This window comes from Brienomyrus brachyistius, chromosome 4, assembly GCF_023856365.1.
Source record: "Brienomyrus brachyistius isolate T26 chromosome 4, BBRACH_0.4, whole genome shotgun sequence".
In the NCBI taxonomy this organism is placed as follows: Eukaryota; Metazoa; Chordata; class Actinopteri; order Osteoglossiformes; family Mormyridae; genus Brienomyrus; species Brienomyrus brachyistius.
Genome location: NC_064536.1, coordinates 2,940,569 through 2,967,911, shown reverse-complemented (window position 1 = coordinate 2,967,911; position 27,343 = coordinate 2,940,569). Strand labels below are relative to the sequence as shown.

The following is a 27,343-nucleotide window of genomic DNA, read 5'->3' as shown; positions in this document are numbered from 1 at the left end:
TTCTATATTTAAACCCTTTTTAAAACGAACTGGTATGATTTCGGATGTTCGAATGATAATATTTTACTTTAAGTACCGATATGAACGGCCTCTAAATTTCCGAATGACATAAAAAAATAATTAAATGTATTCCGTAAACACACGTTTTTCAAAAGTACTATTAATGCTGATAGGGGTATATTTAACTGACTTTTTTCCCTTCTGTGATTATTTTAACTACCACACTGTCTTTTGTTTTGTTGTGAAAATTGCAAAGAAAATTAATCATTTCTAAAAGGGTTATAAAACGCACATCTCGATTAAAAGCAAAATCCGTTGTGAAATGAAGCGAATTTCGAATAGAAACAGAGCTAACGGTGATCGCAGTTTAATGGTACATTCATAGTCGCCTTAGTTATATTAAAAAGAAATCGCACCAGAGGTCGGGTGCATGCATGTGTGTCCCGTATTTATATGTGCATGGGGAGGGGGGGTGTCACGTGACCCCTCAACACCACCACCCACCCACCCGGGTCCCTTTGTTGTTGTCGCCGCAGCTGCTTGCCGCTGCTGTCCGGCTCGGCTGCCCTTTTTCCTCGCCGTCCGTGTGCCGTCGGTCCGCTTTCAGGACGAGGAAGGGATCGGACACGGGACCACGCGGCACCGCCACCCGGTTCGGACACAAGGAGTACCAGAGAGGAACGGGTGACAGAGAGTGGGAGGGGAGAGGAAAAGACGGGGAAGCGTGTCAGTTCCGGGGATGTTGGAGAAAAAGTGATTTAAGAAAAGGGGGAAAAAAAATAAAAAATCCGGCGTGCGTGTAGGAAGCTGCTGTGTTCAGAGACTGGGGGGGATGCTGCTGGAGAGAAATGCCTGCCAGTATCGCATGAAAAGAAGCAGAGTCAACGTTGCCACCTTTTAAGATTTCGGAGTGGAAGGAGCACAGGATTACTATCCTTAGAATAACCGGCTGTTTTTTTTTATTATTTATTTTGCACCATTTGATCCCAGCTCGTCAGCAATCGGGCAGCCGACTCCTATATGCGCCCGTGCCGAGTATCGCCATTCATTCATTTATTTTGTGCACATTTGACGTTTAAACAAAGGATCAGATAACTGCTGCTCCGGACGGACGGCGGCCTGTATCAGCTGTCGGTACCATCGTCTGCTTCACCATGCTGGGAGGCTTGCACCCCGATAGCTGGACCGGACCTTTGACTGGCTATTACTTTTTACTCTTATGCTTCCTGGCCGTGGCTCCGCCGCTCGGTGTCCGAGCATCCTATCCTCAGAGCAGCGACTGCATTTCTGGCAAAGGGAAAGCTTGCACAGGTAAGCGCTTAAAATAAAGACCGAGTTGTGCATTTCAGCACGGGTCAGCAATGAATGTTAGGAAGCTGTTCGGGCTGCCAGCCCCGACTCCGTTTTTCCGCTTCGGTTGTGAAAATCTCTTGATTTACCAGCATCCCGGCAGGACAAAGAAGAAAACCCTCGTGCGGAAGGTATTGCCCTGGATCTGCGGTCATTCAGCCCATTGTTATTTCCCAAGGCAGTGACGGTACCGACAGGTCTGCCGCGTGTTCTGGGTTATGTCAGCACAAAGACACTGATCCTAATATATTTGTATAGATAGGGAGCAGAAGCGAATTAAGCAGGTGCGGTGTAAAAAAAAACCTCAACGCGAACAGAACCGCACCCTTTGACCGTCCCGTTTTCCACGATTAATTCCATCTCACCTCACCTGCTCTTTTCATTCCTACACGAAATGTTCCGATCGGGTTGCATGCATTTACCTACATTAGACGGGCTCCTTCGGAAAGCGGATCGGTACTTTCCGGAGGCAGCGGGAAACGGTGCCGGATGCCGATTTAACCCCGGACCGGTGTGTTATTTATTTACGAAGCACTCGATTGTATTTTCCTTTACTGTATCCTTATAACTAAATTAAAATAAATATACACACGGACACAGTGATGGGATGAAATTGGCTACTTATCAAATAGTCGATTAATTCATGTAACTCCGCTTTATTGATATCGACGGCTTATTATCGGTGTTTTATAACTTGAAAAATAAAACAATGGAACTTTTTCCCTCCAGGCATGTTGAATTAAAAAATGAATTTGGAATGACGCTATCTGCAGATATGTCATTATATATAAATAAGTTGTATGCATATTTTAAAAGCCACTATTGGTCCCGTTGAGCCGGAAAGCTTCCCAGTCGATTGCTGAAGAGCGGGTTAGAGATGATCAATTCCCCTTATGCCTGATGGAGAAGACAGAGAGTCCTTATTAGAAGCGCTTGGACAATGGGAGAGAAAGGCATCCTTAGGAATCAATACGAGAAAATGAATGTGCCGATGGATGTAAATAAGGAGGTTCCTCACGTGTGCCGAAATAGCCAAGTTTGACTTTGTGGTTTGCAGTTTAGACCCCGAATGCACAAGGTGTCGCGGCTTTCTTGTGCTCAGCCACGCGCTTTTGTCGGTCAGTGCAAATATCTGTTAAAAAATAACCCTGGAAACAGAATGCATTTGAAATAGGCTACGTGTTTCTGGAAAATAATGCAATTCTGAGCAAGTATAAACAACGAAAATAATTAAGAAAGAAATATGATAAAATAAGTGCAAAAATGTGGCAATTAGATCTATCTATCTATCTATCTATCTATCTATCTATCTATCTATCTATCTGTCTGTCTGTTTTCCTGTCTATGGGGGAGTGCTGAGCAGTATTTGCCTCTCAGCAATCAGTCTGCATGAGGACCACATCGGCCCTTGGCCTGCTAGGGTCACCCCATTCACTCTCCCCCCCACTCTTTAAGCCACTCCCCGGTAATTCTCCCCCAACCCGAAGCAGGACAGATCAGAGATTGCCGTCACGGCTCAGCACTGGGTCTGAACAGTTCTGCACATGCAAACCGGAACCATATATGTGATGAAATGACTTAATTACAGTCAGGAAGATGAGATTTTTTTGCTTACAGCATCCACACAATAGCCTTAATGGAGCCTGTTAACGACAAAAAGATTCCATGACATTATTTTCATGCAAAAGTTTCAATCCTATATACATTTTTTCCTGGTGGTTTTAGTATAATTTTCTTACAGAATACTGTGGCCAGGCAGGTTGCCCATGCATTTCAGAATTAATACCCAAATTCCAGAAGAATTTTCTCTCTCCCTCAATGTCGATTCATCGTGTGCTCAGCTGGGGAAAAATTGTATCTTGAGCACTCAATGATAACTGGGTCCAGACTGGTTTGTGTTTCATTCAGAAACTTTCAGAGCTGAATGGTGGAGACACATGGTTAGGGAGGCTGTGATGTGAAGCCCCTACCTTCTCAAAGCCACTCGCCTTGACGCAACACGTGGGCTCTTAAAGCAGGACTGTCTCCCCGCTTGCTACCTCTGCTCATCATGGGTACAGGTGAGGCTGAATCAAAAACCAACAGTGTGTTTATTAGCAAAGATGGGTCTGTTCCCTTCAGAAAAGCCTCATTTGTATCTCTAATGAGACAAGCAGAGAAGTTAGAGCCCAAGTGAAATTTCAGCGTAAAGAAGAAAAAAACGACCTTTTACTGTGAGCCAAGAAAGATCATATTGTCACTCGGATCATCGAGACGTGATTCAAATCTGAAATTTCTCACCATCAAAGGACCGGCAGTTGTTTTGATAGGCACGCTGTCCTTCGGATTCCAGTTTCCAGGCTGCGAGTATTTCGTAAAGCCTCGCACTGTTTCTGAAGCTTGTCATTAGTGGCATATGCGTCTGGAATAGACAGGAAACTCCCAGCAAAGATCCTGCTCTCCTTCATAATTGTTGGTTCTGCGCCATTTAAAGCAGAAGGTCCCTAGAGGCCTTTCGCGATAAAGCTAGAGCATCTGGTGACCTTCTGTGTTGCCTGACATCAGAACCTAGCGGGGACCAGCTGAGCACAGCCCAATGTGATTGGGGAGAGGCGACAAGAGCATGACGGCGCCTGAGACCATGAACACATGGCGACCACAGCTGAAGACCTTTGTGTGTTTGTGTGTGTGACACAGCAGTTACGTCTATTCGGTTGCCCGCTCAGCAGAAGCACGTGCCCGTTTTATTTATTTTTTGGTTTCTGGGGCAGAAAATTCCCAGCATGCAGTGGTGCATGATGGAGGTCCCCCCTAGTGATTCCTCTTCCCGCTGGCCCGGCGCATCCGCCGAGCGGGAAAATTCGATAGCTGGATGCAGAGGAAGACGGCACTGCTCCGCGCGGTGGAACCGCCTTTTCCCCATAAAGTGGGCAGATCCAGATGGAGTCGGAGTCACAATCGGGACCCGACGGGTGCATAGCTGGCACTGCCGCGGCATCTTTGCGTCCCGGCGGGCGTTTTGGGTCTGGCCCAAGCTCGACCAGTTGAGCGTGCTCAGTTTGCATCCTGCAATTAGTGGGAGGGGCCCGGGGGCATAGGATTAACCCTGCCCTCGGTGGCGTGGCCAGATAAAGCGGGGCGGTCACGGACGACAGGGGGCCATTGTGGTTGGTGGCGGGGCGAGGCGGGGTGGGGCGGGGAGCGAATTTGGAGGCCTGACCGCGCGATGGTGACGCTGCCATGCCAAAGCCCTTGGCGCTTTCCAAGAACGCAGCCCCGCCTTTCTAAAGAGGGACTCCACAAAGGCCGCACCGATGGTGAAGACCCCTCGATGTGACTGAGCCAAAGGCACCAGAAAAGCTGGCCGTCAGTGGACTTTCTGAAGCATGTAGGGTTGCCATGGTGGGAGGGGGGTGGCCAAGGGGCTATAGCTACACGCAGAGACCCTGTGCCTCCCCCATCATTCCAATGCACACTGCCCCCCCCCCCCCCAACAAGGTACTGATGCCCACACTTTGTGATAATTATGTCTGACACATTAATGCCTGATGGTTTATCACTCACTTGATATGTGTTTATAAATCACCTTTATTAGAAGGGAACGGGAAATTCAGCTCAAGTGAGAAATACTGTCACAATGGGAATCGAGGCTGCAATGCATTGTGGGCAAATGCTGGATTTCTGTCACCCTGACTGACTGACCCTGCTTCAGGTCCAGGGATCGAAGCCATCTGAGGATGCTGGGGGGCTGTTCTGTAAACCTTGGCCGTTCTGAAACAAAATGACCTCATTTGAGTATAACTGTAGATTTGTCTGATTAAAGAACCTTTGTTCAGACATGGACATCTGCTAATCACCTGTACTTCCTGCCCTGCCTTCCCCTGTTCTCTCTCCCTTCCCTTGTTCTCTTTTCTTTCCCCTGTTCTCTCTCCCTTCCCTTGTTCTCTTTTCTTTCCCCTGTTCTCTCTCCCTTCCCTTGTTCTCTTTTCTTTCCCCTGTTCTCTCTCCCTTCCCTTGTTCTCTTTTCTTTCCCCTGTTCTCTCTCCCTTCCCTTGTTCTCTTTTCTTTCCCCTGTTCTCTCTCCCTTCCCCTGTTCTCTCTCCCTTCCCCTGTTCTTTCTTCTTTCCCCTGTTCTCTCTCCCTTCCCCTGTTCTTTCTTCTTTCCCCCGTTCTCTCTCCCTTCCCTTGTTCTCTTTTCTTTCCCCTGTTCTCTCTCCCTTCCCTTGTTCTCTTTTCTTTCCCCTGTTCTCTCTCCCTTCCCCTGTTCTTTCTTCTTTCCCCTGTTCTCTTTTCTTTCCCCTGTTCTCTCTCCCTTCCCCTGTTCTTTCTTCTTTCCCCTGTTCTCTCTCCCTTCCCCTGTTCTTTCTTCTTTCCCCTGTTCTCTTTCCCTTCCCTTGTTCTCTTTTCTTTCCCCTGTTCTCTCTCCCTTCCCCTGTTCTTTCTTCTTTCCCCTGTTCTCTCTCCCTTCCCCTGTTCTTTCTTCTTTCCCCCGTTCTCTCTCCCTTCCCTTGTTCTCTTTTCTTTCCCCTGTTCTCTCTCCCTTCCCTTGTTCTCTTTTCTTTCCCCTGTTCTCTCTCCCTTCCCCTGTTCTTTCTTCTTTCCCCTGTTCTCTTTTCTTTCCCCTGTTCTCTCTCCCTTCCCCTGTTCTTTCTTCTTTCCCCTGTTCTCTCTCCCTTCCCCTGTTCTCTTTTCTTTCCCCTGTTCTCTTTCCCTTCCCTTGTTCTCTTTTCTTTCCCCTGTTCTCTCTCCCTTCCCTTGTTCTCTTTTCTTTCCCCTGTTCTCTCTCCCTTCCCCTGTTCTTTCTTCTTTCCCCTGTTCTCTTTTCTTTCCCCTGTTCTCTCTCCCTTCCCCTGTTCTTTCTTCTTTCCCCTGTTCTCTCTCCCTTCCCCTGTTCTTTCTTCTTTCCCCCGTTCTCTCTCCCTTCCCTTGTTCTCTTTTCTTTCCCCTGTTCTCTCTCCCTTCCCTTGTTCTCTTTTCTTTCCCCTGTTCTCTCTCCCTTCCCCTGTTCTTTCTTCTTTCCCCTGTTCTCTTTTCTTTCCCCTGTTCTCTCTCCCTTCCCCTGTTCTTTCTTCTTTCCCCTGTTCTCTCTCCCTTCCCCTGTTCTCTTTTCTTTCCCCTGTTCTCTTTCCCTTCCCTTGTTCTCTTTTCTTTCCCCTGTTCTCTCTCCCTTCCCTTGTTCTCTTTTCTTTCCCCTGTTCTCTCTCCCTTCCCCTGTTCTTTCTTCTTTCCCCTGTTCTCTTTTCTTTCCCCTGTTCTCTCTCCCTTCCCCTGTTCTTTCTTCTTTCCCCTGTTCTCTCTCCCTTCCCCTGTTCTTTCTTCTTTCCCCTGTTCTCTTTCCCTTCCCTTGTTCTCTTTTCTTTCCCCTGTTCTCTCTCCCTTCCCTTGTTCTCTTTTCTTTCCCCTGTTCTCTCTCCCTTCCCTTGTTCTCTTTTCTTTCCCCTGTTCTCTCTCCCTTCCCCTGTTCTTTCTTCTTTCCCCTGTTCTCTCTCCCTTCCCCTGTTCTTTCTTCTTTCCCCTGTTCTCTTTCCCTTCCCTTGTTCTCTTTTCTTTCCCCTGTTCTCTCTCCCTTCCCTTGTTCTCTTTTCTTTCCCCTGTTCTCTCTCCCTTCCCTTGTTCTCTTTTCTTTCCCCTGTTCTCTTTCCCTTCCCTTGTTCTCTTTTCTTTCCCCTGTTCTCCCTCCCTTCCCTTGTTCTCTTTTCTTTCCCCTGTTCTCTCTCCCTTCCCTTGTTCTCTTTTCTCTCCCCTTTTCTCTTTCCCTTCCCCTGTTCACCTGGCTCTGCTTAGCTCTGCACTAGTTTGACTCCTACTTGACTCCACTCTCCTCTGCATGTTAGCTTTGTGCTACCAGGCTCTGCTCTCCTCTGCTCTTTTCAGCTTATTTGTGCTGCTTTATCTGATGGAGCTGGGCTCTGTTTGACTCTGATCTGTGTGTTGCCCTCCTCTGCCCTGCTCAGCTCTTTTTCACTGCTCTTGTTTACATGGCCAAGTAGAGTTAGCCAGTCCTTGTCTGACTCTGCACTTTTTTACCCAGCCTAGCTCTGCCCTGCCTTCCCTGACTCTGCCCTGCCTTCGCTGACTCTGCCCTGCCCTCGCTGACTATGCCCTGTCTTCCCTGACTCTGCCCTGCCCTCGCTGACTCTGCCCTGCCCTCGCTGACTCTGCCCTGCCCTCGCTGACTTTGCCCTGCCCTCGCTGACTCTGCCCTGACTTCCCTGACTCTGCCCTGCCCTCGCTGACTCTGCCCTGCCTTCCCTGACTTTGCCCTGCCCTCGCTGACTCTGCCCTGACTTCCCTGACTCTGCCCTGCCCTCGCTGACTCTGCCCTGCCTTCCCTGACTCTGCCCTGCCCTCGCTGACTCTGCCCTGCCTTCCCTGATTCTGCCCTGCCCTCGCTGACTCTGCCCTGCCTTCCCCGACTTTGCCCTGCCCTCGCTGACTCTGCCCTGCCCTCGCTGACTCTGCCCTGCCCTAGCTGACTCTGCCCTGCCTTCCCTGACTCTGCCCTGCCCTTGCTGACTCTGCCCTGCCTTCCCTGACTTTGCCCTGCCCTCGCTGACTCTGCCCTGCCTTCCCTGACTCTGCCCTGCCCTTGCTGACTCTGCCCTGCCTTCCCTGACTTTGCCCTGCCCTCGCTGACTCTGCCCTGCCTTCCCTGACTCTGCCCTGCCCTCACTGACTCTGCCCTGCCCTCGCTGACTCTGCCCTGCCTTCCCTGACTCTGCCCTGCCTTCCCTGACTCTGCCCTGCCTTCGCTGACTCTGCCCTGCCATAGCTGACTCTGCCCTGCCTTCCCTGACTCTGCCCTGACCTCTCTGACTCTGCCCTGCCTTCCCTGACTTTGCCCTGCCCTCGCTGACTCTGCCCTGCCTTCCCTGACTCTGCCCTGCCCTTGCTGACTCTGCCCTGCCTTCCCTGACTCTGCCCTGCCTTCCCTGACTCTGCCCTGCCCTTGCTCTTGAATCTTGCTCTTTTCCATTCTGCTCTGTTTTATTCTCGTCTGCTTTACTAACTTTTGTTCTACTCCGCATGTTCTGCCCAAATATGCATGGCACTCCTCAGCCCTTCTTGACTTTGCTTTGCCATGTCCTGCCTTGCCTGGCTATTCTGTGCCCTACTTGGCTCATGTCCACTAGGTGTGGCTCTGCCCTGCTCTGCCCTGCCTGTCTTTGCTCCGCCCTACATGTCTTTGCTCCGCCCTGCCCGTCTTTGCTCCGCCCTACATGTCTTTGCTCCGCCTTACCGTAGCTTTGCCCTGATTTGTCCTTCCTGGCTCCATTCTGTTCCCTCCTGCTCGGCTCTGCAATATCATACTCGTCTTTGCTTCCCCTTGCTTTTCTCTCGTACCGTCCTGCCTGGCTCTTCTCCGGTCTGCCCAAACTGCTTCTTCTCCGCTTGCTTTACTCTATCACTGACATCAGGATCTCTGCAAGAGAGAGAGAGTCACTGAGTCTCATCTCATGGCTTCGATCTACCCTGTTCATTAGGGCTCTCGCATTCAGGGATGTTTGTCGATGAGGCCGCCGATCACGTTCACCCCGGTCCTGCCCCAAGACCGATCAATCCCGGCGGCGGTTGTGGGGGGGGGGGTGAAGTACGACAGACAAAAGTACGAACTGGTTGTCAGGATATTCTGGGCCGCTCATAACCACAACACGTCTCGCATGAATGACATATCGAAAATGACAGGACGGAGCAAACATCAGGGGACGGCAGATTATACTCAGAGCTGACGGCCGGTCGTGGATATTTTATCAAACTTCACTCTGCCTTCGGCTTCGTTTTTTAACGAAAAAGGAAAATGGCGTGAGACTGGGCCTTGGCTTTTGCATCCACCTCTGACACCGGAACATTCTATTTTTATTCTGTCTTGTCCTTAAAAGCCACCCTCCGCCCGCCCCACCCCGCAGATGCAACCCCTGCGGACTGATATCTGAATGGACCGGGCTGATCACAAGAGGGGCTGGGTAGACTGTAGTATCCGCCTGTGAAACCTTAGCTGTTTTCGAGCATCGCGTCCTGCTGTGCCAGCATCCACCCTAAGCCAGCATTGGCTGGAGACGGGCTGAATGAACCATGCAGTTACCATGCCTCAGCAAGAAAGCCAGGGGTAAGAGGTTAAAGGCTTTTCAGGTGTTACCTTTATGTGTATCCTCTGCAGGGACATACCTGTAACAAAGCATGTAGTTAGATATCCAAGGTTCAGTTCTTTATGTCACCACTAGACCATCAAAAGCGTTTAGATGTTTGGCTGCTTCGCCTGCACTTTTTAGTTTCACGTTGCTTTCTTTTTAAAACTAGGCTGAACTAGTTTTACGAAATGCTTCAAGCAGGCCTCAGTCACCTGTGAACCCCTCCCCCAGGCATTTATTAGCTGATTATGTGGCAGTTATCACATTAAATGTTTCTCCTAATATTGAATATTTCAATATGCGCTTGTAGGTAGCTGGCCACCGGCACGAAGCAGTCAACATAATTTGAGTCTTTACTTCGTCAGTTTCATATAAAATTTACGAGCGGGCCAGCATGGGGGAGGGCGAACCCTGATTGACAGACGGAGATATCATAAATGGCTTAATCTCGGGAATTTAATTAAACTTTTTAAAGAAGCCCAGATCTGCCTTTCCTGCTGAGTGTTGCAGTCTTTTCTCTTTCATGCAGAGAAAGTATGGTTTGTGTATCAGACAGTGTATCGATCCCACTGACTCGGGACAGCGCTATGCATTGGTGACCATGTGTGTGTGTGTGTGTGTGTGTGTGTGTGTGTGGTTCTAAAGAGGTGGGGAGCATGATTCAGTAGCTCGACTGAATGCTACCTCAGAGGATGGGGATTGGATGGAGCTCGGGTGAAGTTCCTCACTGATTGGCCTTCGTCACGGGCGTAGCTAGAAATTCTGGGGTCACCATGGCTCCCCCCACCCAACAGATGTAATAATTTTAAATGTTCGAGGGCCCCTGGAAAGTGTTGGGCCCCCAGAAGCTGCTGGGGTATCCATACCCCTTCTGTGCCCCTGACCTTCATGTTGTCAAAATGTCCCTCCGAGGTCAGATATTTCACTTTTCAGTGTGTCTTTCACAAACCATATTAATCTTTCAAACAGATTTCATAAGTCGACAATCACTTGCAGCATTTTTCAAATTTATTTGGAAGTTCACTTGCTTGCGTATTATGTGTAGATGTCATTCTCATTTACTTGAGCCCTTTTCAATCCACGTGTGTCATGCCCGATATGTGGCAGTACATTAGTGGGAGGTCATTACTGTAATTTCACTCATTTAACTGACCCGTTGGCTGGTTTCTGCTGAAACTCAAACTCCGGTCGCCCAACAAGCCAATTATGCTACCATGTGCTGCACAGTTTCAGCTCCTCTGATCTTCGAGGCGTCTGAAATTCCCCATAAAATGACCACGAAGAGAAAATGACACGTCGAAGGGGTACCATTACCAGCCGAAAATATTGGCCCTCCGATTTGGGAACTATGGATGATGTCTCACTTTACGGCGAAGTGGACGTCTCAGTCTTATAATGCCATGGTGACATTTTGACTCCAGCTTCGGAAGTGTGTGTGAACACTCTATCTCATGGCCTTTGGTGTGACAGAAGTGATGTTCAATAGGTCATGTTTGGTGTCGTGTTAATGTTATGAGAGTCTCTCAGGCTTTGAGGCATTCGGCAAACGCGGCGGGGGGGGTCCTAAGCAGCCCCCCTCCCCACCTTAGCATTGCATTCGTGCTGTGTGTAAAAAGGTTGGTGTGCATTTCTGCGCGGCTCAGCGTTGTGGCTCTTTTCCACTGGCATAAATGGACCATTACGGCACGGTTCCAGCTCACTTTGGTTTTGCACTGCAGAAGGGTCGGCTCCGTAAAAGCGTGGCCAGGTTTGGAGACCGACGGCGCTGTAAAACCGAAGGGGAGCTCCTTCACTGTTCACACGGTGTACGTCATGATTTACTACGTGCTAATTCCAGCTAGCAAATCTGTGAGAATTGCCCTGTTAATTCTAGCAACTAACGCTAGCAGAATTAGCATTAGCTTGCATCAACTTGCGTTTGGTGATGTGAGATGCTACTACCGATGATGGCTTTCGTCTCTGCTAGTAAGCAATGCCATGTCAGTGCAGTTGTGGCTCAGGAACAGCTTATTGACTTCACAATGGAAAACCGCCGGTTTGCGGTACGGCTTGGGTGTGGCTCCGTTCTTGGTGGCAATGGAAAAACGCAACTACTTTCTGTTGGTTGGTTCATAGGCCTGCGTAAGGTAGAGTGAGGGAAAGTTGCAATTGTGGATCTGCATGTGTGCTACTTTGTACTCCACTGTAGGGTTGCAAGGATGCGTGATTCATCAAATCAGCAAGAATGCAGATCTTAGCGGCAAAGTCAGCGTTTTTCCGTTTTGGACAACAGGTGCCCAGGTGTTCACTACGTCCCCCCTCCCTCTGCCTTCCTCGGCCTCCGGTGCCCGAAACGGATCCCGTTTCCGTGTTGTAATGGCAGACATGCCAGAAACGATGGGGAGACATTAAAAAGGCATTTCCTCTCACATGATCGATGTCGAAGTATGAACGTCGTCAGGTTCTGTGCTTGACATAATGCGGTATCCCGAAAAAGACTCGACAACTCAGACTGGCAGCGGGAATTTGGGGAGTCCGGAGCGTCTTTAAGCAGGTGTAAGATCAGTTTGGAGTTGAACTTGACCTGTTTTTAGAGCCGCAAACATAATCTGGGTAATTAAATCCATTCCAGCGCCCCTTATGTGACCGGAAGGAGAGTTAGAAGCAAATTAAACGAAAGTCCGGTTAATGGTACGGATCTCGTTGCTAATTAATTCCTCTCTCGTCCATCGGCAGATAACAGACCCACTCCCTGGGGACAGCCGGACTGCGCACTAACGGGGATGAGTTGTGGGACATTGCAGAGAGGGATGTTCGACCATATTGTAGGGCTTGGTTTATACGGTTAAGGTCGTGTTCTTGCCAAGCGGAACAGAGTGGAGCATCACAAAGTATAAACCAAAGTGTTACTTAGATCAAAATACACCAAGATAGAATCCATCTAATCACTACTACTGTTCCATTACGGTTTTCCTGGGTGGCTAAAGGGCTTGAATTGAATTTTTCAAAGGTGGGGGTGGGGTTATTCTGCTGATGCTGAAGTCTGCCAAATTTGAATTATGCTCTGTGGAACGCAAAGCATTTTTTGTCCCCCCACCACTAGAGGCCCCTATCTCAGGGTGCAGTTTCTGAAGTAAGCTCCTGCGGGCCAGCTGGGTGGGGGGGGGAAGGGCAACGCTGGCGGTAATTGCCTCACTTAAGTGCATCCGCCGGCCCTTTTCAATGAAACAAAGGCACCGTTTTGCCAAATAGCGGCACACGGATTCACTCAAGCCGGTTTACAAACAGTGTCTGACAGACGGGGCGGCGAGGGAGCCAATGTTTACAAGGCAGCAGTTTGCTTGGGGTCGTAATGGGGTCCCGTCCTTTGCTGGACTTCCTTGGAAGTTATAAAATTAAGGTCTGGCTTTCATCAGTGAAGGAAACAGACGAGATAACAGGCTTTAATGGGGAGCCGCTGACACTGAGCCATCCGTCCATTTTCGTCTTTGTATGATAGTTCTCGTTTGAAGCCTTAGAAGAAATGCTTTGCAAAAATTATTTAGACTGGTGTTTCTACGTTTCCAGAATGTGTGATTAAATAATATTGTAGGAAATAGCAGCTGGCAATGCAAAGGATCTTTTAAGAATAATTTATCCTTGTTTTGGACCAAACGGGCCCGACGAGACCTCGGCAGAAGCCCCTGGAATCTCATCTAATGAATATTTGTTTTTGCTCTTAGAACTCATTTACAACTCTTTACAAGGTCCCTTTTCACTGTAGCGGAATATCTTTGGAGTCGTACCGGTTGACTTTGGGGGAAAAAAATACCTAAATATAGCAAATACTCGCTAATTCTAGATGCGCGCCAGGCACAGGTGGGGGCTAAGAGGTGGACAGGACAAGATTTATTGGGGGAATATTCTTTGCTCCATGCTGGCCCTCTTGGATAGCGGCCTGGGGAGGATTGTTTTACTCGACAGTCTTCACAAAGCCAAGGAATTGCATAACACTACAGCGTTGAGCGCGTGGGCTGTTGAGAGGTTTTTGTGGTGGTTAGTCCGATGTGAAAGGCTTCAGCCTGTCTGCAGTGAACTAGCCTGGGATTTTTGAGTAATACCTGCTGTAAATCATGGCAGCCATAGCCCTAAGAACCTAAGGTAGCGGTGACCCCCCCCATGGTGGGCAGAGAGGCCATGCCAGTGCTAAGTCTTTGCTCGACGTTCTGTCGGCCACCACCCCTCTGTAAGCTGTGAGATGGGGGGGTTGGTGGGGGGGGTCTGGGGCCCCAACACCTTGTCTCAGTTGCTAATAGATTCTCTTTGAAAGTCAACCTCATTTGTTTTCATTCTGAGGTTGGGGTGAGGTGAGTGGGGTCAGGGTTGGGGTGGATGGGGGAGGGGGGGGGGGTGGATGGGATGTATCAAAGACAAAACAAGTCCATCGCTTCTGCAGGCTTCGGATGTCCGGAAAACCGGAGATTAAAGACGCATTGTTTTCTCTTCAGGGGGCCCATTAAGGCAATTTCAACGGCACCTGAGCATGGCTCTTATAATGCCCAACACGTCTTTATCACATAAAGTCCCAATGCTCATTCAGGAGTGTATACAGCAGTGGGGCTACAGGGCATTAGCCCAATCTGAATGCTGATTGGCCCCCTCCTCTGTCACTCATCGATTTCATATCATATAATTGGCTAATTAAGGTTGGGCCCGATTTATGAATTATGGTTGCCTCTGTGTGTGGTGGGATTCATGCAGACTCACAGAAAATGTCCGCCCTCCCTCATAAGTAAAAAATAATCCAAAGCCGAGCACTTCCACGTCCATCAGGAATGACCATCCAGAAAAAAAAAAGGATTTTCAAGGAATCTGCTTCAGAGTATTGCACACTTTATCTATGGGATTAAAAACCTTCACAGGTTTTGTGTTGGACTCCAGCATCACCGTTAATCAGAAGCTAAGTACATTTCCAGATGTTCTGGTTTAGAAATGTCCACTTGGGCCTTTAGTGATAAAGGATATTAAATTTGCAGAATGTTACCTAAGCTACCGTATCCATGAGGATGAGGCCAGCATCTTAAACGTGTGCAGAAAAGCGGAAATCCCATTTCTGTGACGCTGTGACTTCTTTGGCCTGGCTCTGGCTGTTGACAACCCCCCTAGGGCTACCCCCGTGGAGAAGGCTCGGGAACAAATAGTGAAACGGGGGAGGATGCCTCGTGGGGTGGTTCCAAGGTCACACGGAGTACGGAGACCCAAGACGTCCTGTGCTGGTGCAGTTAGGAGTCCGAAATATATGAAGTGACCATAATCATTACAGAAACATGTAGCATATTACTTAGAACACTGTATGATCGTCAAAACTCATTTCCGTACTATACTGGAACTGACCCATTTGTTTTATTCTGACACCTAACTGTACAGCATAGATAAATGTAACCTTCAGTGACACACAGATAAATATTACAAAAGAATATCATTCTGTGAGCCTCGCTACCATTAATTATGTGCATTATATTCAACCGGTTGACTGAGTGTTCCTTTTTTTCGAAAAGGACACGTTTTATACATAATATACTGGGAGGAATTTTAATAGATTGTACCAACTGCCAAACCAAGCGTTTTACAAAAACAGTGCTTTATATGCCAGTGTATATAAAAACCTGCTAATTATTGTACAAACAAAGCCCCTTATCTTTTGTTATTAAAAGTTAGAAGTGACCAATCGGCGACAAATATCAGCATATTAAAATGCAATCCCATCAAGAAGAGCCACAGAGGCTGGTGCTTGAATGAAGTGAGTTTTGTTCTCTGGCAGATTTTTGGCAGGAGGAATGACCCCCCCCCCCCAAAACCAAGGGTGACATTGCAGACTTCACCAAAGGGTCTAGACTGAAGGGGAGAGACCACTGGGCTGTGTAGACGTTCTTTTCTCAAGTTTTCTCGCCCATTTTTAAACACAATACCACTACATAACATGCCCCCCGCCCCCCCCCGTCACCCCCCTGGGGTGCCCGTGTCCACCCTCCACATCTCGTTTAGCTCTGGGTCACATATCCGATAAATGACTGCGTCTCAAAAACTTGGCGCCCCCCTGCGCCCCATCTCCTTGGTTACCTTTAGCTCCAGGGTTGGTCCCGGTCCCCATGGCATTGTCAGGCCCTGTTCTTAATTGTCATTTGCATTGAGTGCACATTGACGCAGCCTGTAAAATTTGCCAACCAGGGCACAGCCAGTGGCAAAACCTGGGTTACTATAATTTAAAAATCACACACTTTGATAAAAATTGTCCCGCGACCAATGTTTCGGTTGGGACCCTCGAGTTGGAAAACAGTGATCTAGGTAGACCTCTTGAATTGATCCCTCCACTGGTGGAGGGCAGCGAGGATCGTGGCTGGAGTTTGGTTCAGCTTTGGTGCACTGCTGGACATCTGCTCTGCGGAGCGTCAGCTGTCTGCCGAAAGCCGAGGGATAAAAAAGCACCAGAATAGACCTGGACGACTCTCAGGATCTGCTGTAATGCGGGATCACTGGAATAGAAAGGAGGTCTTCCTGTTCCCCTGTACAGCTCACATGTTTCAAACCTTGGGTAGTTTGGTACGGCTAACTCACGGCTGCAGTTAGTCATCAAGCGCTGAGGCATTATGGGTAGGAAGATGCCGAGGCACGTGACCCACTCTGATGTCGAAAGTGTTCGCGATGAACGGAGCATTGTGAGGAGCCTGTAAACGGGCCTTTATTGAGGTGGCATGTGAAAACTGTGCTGGTCCACTGCAGAGAGCCGAGTCCTGTGGTGTCGGGGGTTTCGGGACGTGAGCACTGGCGCCATGTTGAAAACGGATAGTGGCTCGGGCTGGGAAGCCAAGCTGGTCGAGATCCAGTTTGTGACAGGGTCGTTTAGCTGGTTTATGGTCCCCAGCTGCTGGGTGCCGGCAGACCTGGCCAGCTGGGGGAACGGAATCCCCCCAACGCCCCCACAAACCAAACCTCTATTAGCTTACCTAGTCTGTCTGTCAAATGCGCTTATTCATTTGTATCTGTTTTTATATGCATTACGTCTTTGTATCTTCGTGTATTGTGATGGGAAAGGGTCAAAGGGGGTCCGTTGGGGATGCCGGGGCCCGTTCTGAAGAATTTCGGGCCAGTTACGGATGGGTACGCCCTGTTCATTTCTGGCAGCTGTCAATGCATGGCCTCCAAATGCATGACTGAAGACGGGAGCTGGTGCACATGAGCAGGCCCATCGGGGCCCCAGAATGAGCCGTGGGGGTCGGGCCAGCAGGCCGTGCAACGAAAAATTCCAGAACCTGGAGATTGTGTGTGAGAGAGGGGCCGCCAACCGCAAAGTTTAGGCAGACTTTAGGGGGAGGCATTCCACACAGAAATATTGTATTAGTGAAGCATTTCTATGGCATCGGGGAAAAAGGACCCAGTTGTTTGGATAGAATATGTAAAAAATGTGAATGAAATTTTGGCCAAGAAACGATAAAAGCGGGAGATGAAATGTTGTTTTTGGAATGAGCAGGTTTAACCGGTCAAGAAAAAAAGCGAGCGGTTATGAGTCCGAGGACGAGGGGAGAGACCCTGGAAGTCGGTACCAGAGTGGTGCCCCCCCGCTGCCGCAAGGTACTTTGTTCCACATCGTACAGCCTCTGTGGGCCGATAACAACCCAACCACAAAGAAAACGAACAAACAAACAGACTCCTAAAAGTGACCATCAGATGCGCCCTCCCCTTCCCGGCCTCGAGGCTTCCTATGGGGGGGGGTGGTGGCCAAGGATCAAACACGCTCCGTTGTGGAGATAAGGAACAATGGGGCGCAGAGGGAAGCCCTCCTCCTCCTCTGGGACGGACCCGGAAGGAGGGCCCGCCCTTCTCGGTGTTTCCTGGGTCCGGGTCGTGTTCTGTCCCTCTTGCTCAGACTCTCCTATAAAGCTTTAACTTAAGGAAATTACAGTGACACTCTGCTAACAAAAAGTGTTGCTGGAGCCATGGAAATCTATCTAATTTTTCTTCCCCTTCTCCCTTCCTTTTCATCTCTATCTCTCCTTCCCTCTCTCCCTCTTTCCCACAATTGTTCTTTTCCTCTTTCTTTTCCTCCATCTCTCTCCTTCTCTGCCTCTATCTCTCTGTATCTTTCTCTCCCTCCTTCTTTCTCTCTGTCTCTCACCCTTCTCTCTTTCTCACCCTCTTTCCCTCGTTCTATCTCTCTCCTTCCCTCTTCTCTCCTTCTTTCCCCCTGTCTTTTTCCTCCTCTCCTCCTCTCCCTCTGTCCCCACCTCCAATCGCTTTCCCTTCCTCCCTTCTGATGATGAACACTCTGTGCCTGCAGTCTCTGAAGTTCTCCGTCGCTCAGACAGCCTTTGAATTCCAGTAGCGCTTAAATCTTTTGCTGTGTCGGGCCTCCTTCTCCTCAGCCGGTCCCCTGCCTGTGATTCCCCCACCCTCCCTTTCAAGACCCCGTTGTCCTCCCCCCCTGTGCCCTCCCTGTCTTTTGCGGTCAGCTGTCGTGATTGAGATCCGTGCCTTTGAAACACGGGGGAGGCATTTCGAGGATCTCGACAGGGTTCCGTCAGCGGCGGTGATGCCTGCGTTCAGCCCAGTGCGAGTCGTTATTTGGCCCCGTCTTCACTTTGGGCTGCTTTCACGTCCCTGTTCCCGTCTGAAGTTCACAGAGATGGATCGCATTCGCTTCTTCTGTCTCTTATTCGCGACACAAAACGATATTTTCTTTTCCCTGTAACACACGGAACGTGTGCAGCGTGATAAAGAGGACAATAGTACACACTTCAGACTAGACACATTCTGCCTGTATTTCTGTTTATTTTACCCCCCCCCCATCTCTGATAACTGGCACTGACAGCTAGCCTCAGCAAACACGCCAGTTACCATCGATATTTTATAAATGGTGGTATCAAACTCGAGATAAGGAACAGTCGGGCACAGAGGAGTCCCCTTCTCCTCCTCCAGGATGGTCCCTGAAGGAGGGCACGCCCTTCCCGGCAATTCCTGGGTCTGGGTCATGTTGTGTACCTCTTGCTCAGTGCATGGGGCCAGGAGCCCGAGTCTCACATAAACGTTTATGTTACAGATATGAAACATTTTAAGAAGCATTACTTATCAGGGAGAGGCCGTAACTACAACTAAATGGAAAGGTGTTTCAGTACAAAAAGATGAATTTCTAAATGCTATTTTTGCACTGTAATCACCAGTTGACAAAAGCTGAATGTTAGCGGTGGAGGCCTGCTTTGAAATAACATTCTTAAGGGGGGGGGGGCTGCCTAACCACTCCCTCACTGATTTGTAGGGTAAGTGGCTGGAAGTTTGGTGTGTAGCTGCTCAAAAGTACCACTGAGCTGATATTTATCTGTTTGAGGTCATCGAACAAACGCGGCATAGAAGTACAAGGCCTTGTGCGTTCGTCTGATTTTAAAAAAATAATAATTCGTGCTACGCCTCTGCCGTTGAAGGAACTGAAGGTAAACATGAAAATCTATGATGGTAGAACGTTCCGGATTACGACTGGAGTATGAGCTTCCTTTCCCATGTGGCTGATTTCTGCTTTTTCGGTCAAGCCGTGTAAAGAGCCAGAAAACACGCTTGCTAACATTACATTCTCCCACAAAACAATCACGCAAGTCGTGCTTAGACACACGTTAGAAAAACACAGTGGTTTTCCCTCGGAGCTATCCGGCCGTCAGTCTGACAGCCAGGCTCGAGCAGGTGCTGTGGTTTGTCTTCTGTTCTGAAGACCGCAGATAACAACCCCCAAAAAAATCAGCAGAGGATGGAGATGGAAAAGACCGGATTTGACCCGTGGCTTCCCGTAGTGCTGCTGTTCTCGCCCTTTCAGCTGTTCGACTGGCGTGACGGGCCTGTTGCGTTCTTTGCCCCAGTGATAGGTTGCAGGAAGCCTCAAAGATAATGACACATTCTCTTCCTTTATAATTAATGATATCCAGTGTAACAAATGCTTAACGCAGTGCCCCAGGGTGGCCCCGGCCTGTCTGTGACTTTTATTTTTTGTTTTTAACCGTTATTAATCAAACATCCAATATTTTAATGTTGAAATGCTAACGCAAGAGTGGTATCGATTTAAAACTTAGATGCTCGCAGCTATATAAAAATATTTATAAATGAGCTTGTCTGATCTGCTTTGTGTTAAATACTCAGATTTAAAAATGAAAATAAGATGCAGTTGTCACAAGTCATAAAACATCCCCCCCCCCTTTCTTCCAATAACTGGCGAGTCAATGGAGGGGCTGAGAGGAAACACAGGTCGCGGGATTAGGGAACACCCTGGATGGGATGGCGATCTATCAAAGGACATCCACACGACAACTGAAAAAGTTAAACGTATATCAAAGCTGTCTGTTACAAACTGCAGTGAAACAAGCCAAGAGTTAAATGTACAGATAAATACTATAACTTATACAATGTTTTCTCTTCTGTAAAAGTGCTCCCTGTTTGACAGAAAGAGTTCAGGCCTTTATCTTTTTATAAGAAGATTCTGGAAAGTGTTTCTTGAGCTGGAAAGCTCAACGAAGCTGGAAGCCATGGCAATATGGTCACGGCAGAGTGAATCACACCGATGAAAACCGGGAAGAAACGAACTTGCTTAGAGACCGTGGGCAGTCAACTAAGTATACACTAGCTGCAGCAGCTAACAAGCTAACTGTTCTCTTGTCGCAGTTTGTGCTGCGTGGTGCGAAGTTCGCTTCGTTAGCCTGTGTCCAAGTTTAAAACTCAACCTAAAGATTTGAATCGGATCCGAAACGGCCGTCAGAGTGAGTCATTTTCTGTCTAGACATTAGTTGATACCTGATAGCATCGGTATCATCAGTGAATTGGCAAAACAAAGGCACGACTGGAACCACTGTTGACGTCCACGGCAAGTGTCACAATACAGCTCCCCAGAACAGCTCCTCGAATGGTCAGTGCTCCTCAGTATTTGGGGTGGGTCAACCCTAACCCTCTCGTGAGTTTAGCTAAGGTCTATGCTAGCTACATCATCTACGCCAGGCTTTAGCGAATCGGCCGGAGCCCTGAGGCTCATGGATGGCCTTTTTTCAGAAACCGGCACTGCGTTCGGCCCCGTGCCGATGCCACTTTGATGCGCGTGTGAATTGTACATTTCAATCCGCTGCGCAAGTCGCAGGACCTGGGTGTGGTCAGCGGACAGCCCGAGGCACGGCGGAGGGAGGGAACTTGTCCAATTCCGTCGAGCGGCTCCCTGTCACACGCCTCGCCCTCGCGGACCGCACCGGCCCGTCACAGTTGGCTTCATCCGGTCCATCTGCTTCCTCTGCAAACGGACAGACCTGCGCCGGCAGACGCCGCCACCCCCGGGCCATGGTGGGCACATTCCATAATGACTACGGGTAACGGCTCGCCCGCATTGGCCATTCGGCATGAGCGACTCAAGGACGGCACCCCCTGCCGCCTTCACCGCTATGCACCGCAAGGCTGGCACGCTTTCCATTGGCTGCCAGAGACGTGTTTATTGCCTCAGCGGTCAGACGCATCCATTCCTCCAAATCCCACCCCCGCAGTACAACGAGACTCATTTCGGCCTGTCGATCTTGCGGCATGAGGCGCAAATCTCAAGCCAAGAAGATGAAGCCACGTACGGCCTGGTTTATCCCTAAACATAAAGCATTAAGTCTTTATTTCACACCAGCGGTCGTTGTTTATGTGCCCTAAGGAAGCTGAGGATACCGGCTCGATGTTAATGTAAGAGCATCTCATGCTCTGTACATCCACACCCTTTAGCAGATGCTACAATATCACCCCATTTTCAGAGGAGCTGAACTGGCTGTTTTTGTCCCTCAGCCTGGAAACCCAAAAAGAACAAACCAGGCAAGTCTGAGAGCCTCGGGACAGTCCATGAGCTCAGCACTAATGTGAGACTTTGATGCCCCCACCGCCCCAGCGACTCAATATATCACAGGCTAATATTGTTCCAATACAGCTGCCCTGCTGTGAGCCCCCATGAATTATACATCACGCCGCCCCCTCTGTTATTCTTTGCGTTTCCAGGTAAAGACAGTCCTTGATCCATGGATGATCGAAGTGAGCTTCCCGCGTCTCGGGGGGGTCCAGGTTCAGCCTGGAGTCCCCCCTCCCCCCCCTCCGGAAAATCCACTCGCCACAGCTTTCCTGAATTAGCAAGGAGGCAAAGGTCACTCTGGGTTTTAATTAGGGCGCCCCTAGGACGCCTGGCTCTTCTAGCATTAATTAGGAGAGTACAAAGGTTGCCCAATCAATACGTATTACATTTTAGGTTAATAAGGAGACTTGCCTTTAGCTACTCAATTTTATGTTAAAAAATGTGAGAAAGCCTACTAAATGAGACAGTGGGACTGATTTCACAGTTAGCCCTGCCTCTGTTCATAAATACCACAATGAGAAACTTAGTTCTTTGATTATTTTTTATTTAATATAATCCATGTTAAGGTAGCTAGGTGCCGTCATAATTCCAGGGTTGCAGATTCCTGCCCCCAGCTCAGTGCGTGTCCATGTTCTAGACGTGTTGTGTAAGGTACCGCGATGTTCCTCCAGGTTCTCCGGTGTCCAGTTATTAAATTGTGGTTCTGTGTGTGACCTGTCATGGACTAAAATCCCTGCCACATTCCTACTTCCTGAGAATTCTAGGCTCACTGTGACTTTGTACTGGATAAGTAGTTATGGATGGCTGGATGGATGGATGGATGGATGGATGGATAATCCATGATAAATTATCCCTGATGGATTATCCACGACTGCGATGGGTTGGTGCCTCGTCATGGGTTGTTCCCTGCCTTGTACCTGTAGCCTCCAGGATAGACTCCGGACCTCCTACGACCCTGAATAGGACAAGCGGTTTCAGAAAATAGATGGATGGATGGATGGATTATCCTTGATAAAGTTGAGATACTTAGCAGATGTGTTAGAGAGTCATTGGCAAGCAATGAAAAAATATTTTTTGTCTAATCTGAAGATCATTCTCCCTGTAAACTAACTTGATTAGCTATTGAGCAGGAGTGTAACAGTACACGCATTCATACCGAACATTTTCAGTATGAGTCTTTCGTTTCGGTGCGCACATGTTCCGAACGAATGCAGCAAATGCGGATCCTTTGTGTACATTCGGAAAGGGGCGGATGAGGTCGCGCAACTATACATGCGCGCGTACTTCCGCATGTGAGGCTGGACGTTCTTAATGTGAATGCAAGTACGGCACAAGTATTTTTAAATGCTGCACCAAAACTGGATATTTATTTTGTTACGCTTTGTGTCTTTTGAGACGACATTTGTGATGCACAGCTCTAGTGTGAAACTGAAAGCTGCTGATGTGAATACAGTACAGGTCAGGTGCAGCTAATTTTCTAGATGTGCATCTTAATGGATATTTATTTAGATTTTTTTTTACGTGAGAGAATATTTATTTTGATTTAATTTTAATAAAATTTTTGTGTTTTTATTAGAAGGTGGCAGCAGTACTGACAGAGACTTTTCATTTGAGAAAGACATTCATACTTGGTTAAGTAAAGCTCTGTTTAATACACCCCTGCTATTGAGAGTTTCTGTAATGTGATATAAATAGGATTCATTCATTTTACCAGGTTTACTCGGGTAAAGGTTTGTGGGGAGTAATACGATAAGATAAGATAAAAGATAAGATAAGATAAGATAGGATAAGATAAGATTTATCTTATATTTTATTTATTTCACCCTTTATTAGTCCCACGGGTGGGAAATTTGCGTTATACAGCAGCAAAGTGGACAGTGCAGCAGAAATAAGCAGAATGCAGAAAAAAAAATTACAGTAAATAACAGAAATAAGAGAAAGCAATAAGAGTAGTATCAAGCAATAGAAAATAAGAAATATAAATAAAATAAAATATATATAATACAATACAAATGGTATGTTCTTATTGTTTGTTGTGAAGTCTGATGGCAGATGGAAGAAAAGACCTGCGGTATCTCTGTCGCACACCTTGGATGCAGCAGTCTGTCGCTGATGGAGCTGCTCAGTGCTGACAGTGGGTCCTGTAACGGGTGGGAGATGTAGGGAATGCAGCTTAGCCAACGTTCTCCTGACGCTCACCACCTCCACTGAGTCAAGGGGAACATCCTAAGACAGAGCTGGCCTTTTTAATCAGCCTGTTCAGTTTTAATCATCATATGGCCAAAGGCTGCCGTTTCCAGTGTCCGTGGATCCCGATGGGTGGTTTAATGTGAGTCTCCGGGTCGGTTATGTGGCTCCGTGGTTTTTCGTCGGCTGAAGCCCCCAACAATAAGCTCCACTGTTCTCCCAGAAGTAACTGCGGCGTAAATAAGCCATGCAGAATTTCCTTCTTCCATAGACAATTCCTTGGGTGTTCAGGATCTAGCCGAGGCGTGATTACTAACACTGGGTTGCTCCTGGCCCTTTTGTAGGCTTTTTTTTTTTTTTTGCGGGGGGGGGGGGGGGGGCATGTTAAAGAAATACATTAGATGGTATCTTAGAGGGACGTTCAGTTCCCTTTCCGCATGACCGATGTCACTCATTTAAACCTCCGGCTTTCTGACATTGTGGGAATAAGCACTGATGGTAGCCACTCCCAGCTTGGCCCCGGAACGCTTAAACACATCCTGCGTGACCTGCTGATAACAGCTGATTTTGTCTTGGCCGAGTTGTCTGTCCTGTGAACAGGAAAAGTAGCTTCCTAAAACATGATTAAATTACATTCGGACAGGCTGGACTTTTTATGTGTACTTCAAAGCTGCTTCATCATGACCAAACTGAGTGAGACGCGGACTGCGAGTTTCTGCGGCCGTGCAGCCACCTCTGATCATTCTGTCATCGCTCTGGGTTCATGTTAGGCAGCTCGGTCTAACAGAAGGCGCTGTACTGCTTGGAGCTTAAAATACACATGAAATGGTGGTTTCTTACTCTTTTGGAAAGCAATTAGAAGCTGTGTCATTTAAATACTGCGAAATGTGTTTAAACTCAGCTTGAGATCCTGAATATATCAGTAAAGGACAAAAATAATTGGTCGTCTGTTTTTGTGCGATTCATTCCTCCCCGTTCCTACAAATGCTGGCTGCTTTCTGGCACGTACGTTTGCTGGAGTCATCATTATGCTATTTTCGCGGGGAGAAAACCAGCAGCTTTTCGCATTGCTTTCAAACTGTGTGATTTTCGCAAAATGGCACTGTAATGGTAACCATGGGATGTAATACAACTGGGTCCAACGCACAAATAATTACTGCTGAAATATGTTTGTCTGTGGTGGACCTCCAGTGACAATGTGTGACTGTATAGTTCTTGATGTGTTTTCAATGGGATGAAAACAGCCATTGTCTTGCGCTTCATACTGGTGTCTATGCTAAGGCTGGTGCACCATAGGGATTCCCATAGTGGACAAAAGCACCAAAGGACACCAAACGACTTTCCGTGAAGGGATTGTGCTTCCGGCCGGAAGGAGCACAAATCAGCAGCCGGAGGACATCCGCTCCGCCAGTGCCGGGCCCTTCTTTGCAAATCCGTTTTCAAACCGTCCGTGCGCGAGTGGGCGGCAGTGTCTGTGAATCAGCAGTAATTCCTACCCCAGAATGCACCACGCCAGCTGAATCCTTACCCATATCCCAGCAGACGAACGCAAAACGCTTAGCGTTAGCGCCCAGCACAGACTGCAAGATAACACCGTTGACCCAGTGGGGATTTTAATCGACTCCAACCGAATGTGCCCTGCAGTCTGTCGAGGTTCTTTGTCAGGAATCTCTGCCAACCAGCCCTTTTGAACGCAAGAATTTATACCCTCAACAGACAAAGCTTCAGCTCTTCCTCTACAGATCTTTTCAGAAGCACCTTAAAACCCAAACAGAAACACTATAGGGGAAGACCGGCACCTTCTCATGTATCTGTAAATGTGACTACCATTTGGAATCGGGTATTAATGGAAACTGTAGCTGGATATCAAAATGACTGTAGACATGTTCTAATGGTTTTTTAAAGGATTGTGCCAGCAACATACTAACAAAAGGACAGTCTTCATCCAAAGATGATTTACTATACTGTTATTTATGTAATTGATATAATTTTTTTGGTTCTAAGCCATTTAGGATGATGTCATTTTTGATTTTTCTTTGTGTAGCACACCTCATATACGCTCCTGTGTTCCTCATCGGCTTCCTGGGTCTGGCCCTAGGGCTCACTTTCCCACATCACAGAGCTGCTGTTTGTGGTTCGGGGATGAGATAGTAAATTATATTGCGTCTGAATCTGTTTGAAGCTGAGGCAAAGAATGAAGACTAGCCAAAGTAAGGAATGGGCCGTCTAGACCCTCCGGGTTTCTGTGTGTTTTATTTTGCATGTGTTTTTTTTTCTGAAGGTATCACAGATGACAGCTTTGGTCCTTATCTCTGTGTGTATGAAAAATCGACAACGCGGAAGACGTGGCCAGCATTTGTGAAACGGCGCTTGAATTGTTTCAGTCAGCCTGTTTGCCACTTGATTAATGTAAAATCTTTGTTTTATTTGTACCCCTTTTAACAGGAAAGACTTTAAAATCCTTCCCCTACATCAGCTCCACGAGCTGGAGCCGTCCTTTGATGTCCATTTCTTGTCAACAAAGAAGTCAGACGCTTGGGCAAAAGTCCTAAAAAGAGGCCCTGCTTTAGACCCTAAAAGGGTTTAATTACTAACCAGCAGCTCTTTACAAGAGTGGGCCGTGATACACTCAGCAAAGATGCATTATGGGGTCCAGGGGCGTGGCTAAGCTTTCAGAATAAGGCTGAAAGGGTGGAGGAGGGGCACCCCAGGAAGTCACCCGGGCGATGAATAGCAGGGGAGGTGGAGGCGGGGCTTAGGGGAATAGAGGAATCAGATCTCCCAATAAATCTTGACAGGAGCTTGAAAAGGCTAAAACAATCCTTCAGCTGTGCAGGTGGGCGGGACTTCATCACCAGAGCCCAGCCAATTATGCAAATTGGAAAATTAGGCTGCTGGCCAGCAATTTTGTGTTTCACAAGGTTTAGGTGGGATTAAGGAACAATAACGCGCGAGTGGTAAACAGCAATCTGTCTTTTCACTGTCAGAGGCGGTTTAACTTTGTTGGGTTTGCTCTGGGAATTTAGCGCAGTTCGGCCATGTGCTTTTCTTCCCTTCATTTTTCTTCTTCCTACTAACTGAGCAGATATTTTATGCTGAGAAGAGGCCTCTGTCTGAGGTCCCCTATTAAGTACCATGCCTGATAATGCTAATTTCTTTGTTATCAGCGATTTGATAGCCGTTCTGTATTATTTTCATTTTTCCACTGATAGTGTGACGATCGTGGATTGCGGGTAAGGTGCACGGACAGGCAGGCAGGCAGGCAAGGATCAAGCAAACAGGCAGGATACAGGGCAGAGCTAGGGGTTTATTCGGGGAACGAAGCACGAACATCGACTAACATCAATGACAGACGAGGAACTGAGGTAAGACACGGACTGAGATAGACAGGACGGAGTAAAATAACTAGACACAGCTGGGTACGATCAGGGAAGCACACGTGGATAATCAGGAGGGCGTGGCACACACGAGGATCGTACGAGCCGGGCGTGACAGATAGATATGATGTAGGATATCACACTGCCTGTCAAAACCAAAAGCTAGCCTTTTCAGTTGAGAAGTCAAGGAGAGGGTTGTTGGACCTGGGGGGTGGTTCCACAGAGCAGGATTTCTCAGTTAGCTGGGCTTTCTTAAGCCCGAAGTTATGGCGGGCGTTAGCTTCTGTTGCCACTTGCAGCCTGTCTCCCCCCGCCGTTTGATCTGGAAGAGCAGCCGTTTGTCCAGTACACAGCATGGCTGCCACGGCGTAACTCCAAGCTCCAATCCCCCCCCTTTTCAAAATGATCCTGTCACCTTGTCATTTGAAGGATCCGTGCGTCTGAAGTGGCAACCCTCTTTCTGATCTTTC

At 48.2% G+C, this 27,343-nt stretch overlaps 1 protein-coding gene across 1 annotated transcript in view; it reads left to right on the top strand.

The window, feature by feature from the left end:
* The first annotated feature begins 531 nt into the window (after nucleotides 1-531).
* The window catches only part of tmeff1a (transmembrane protein with EGF-like and two follistatin-like domains 1a), a 57,460-nt gene continuing 30,648 nt past the window's right edge, over nucleotides 532-27,343 (top strand). Inside the window, exons 1-2 of the mRNA XM_049011853.1 lie at nucleotides 532-595; nucleotides 732-1,311. Of these exons, the coding sequence (XP_048867810.1) occupies nucleotides 1,155-1,311 (157 nt within the window). The 5' untranslated portion in view covers nucleotides 532-595; nucleotides 732-1,154. The remainder of the gene's footprint in view (nucleotides 596-731; nucleotides 1,312-27,343) is intronic.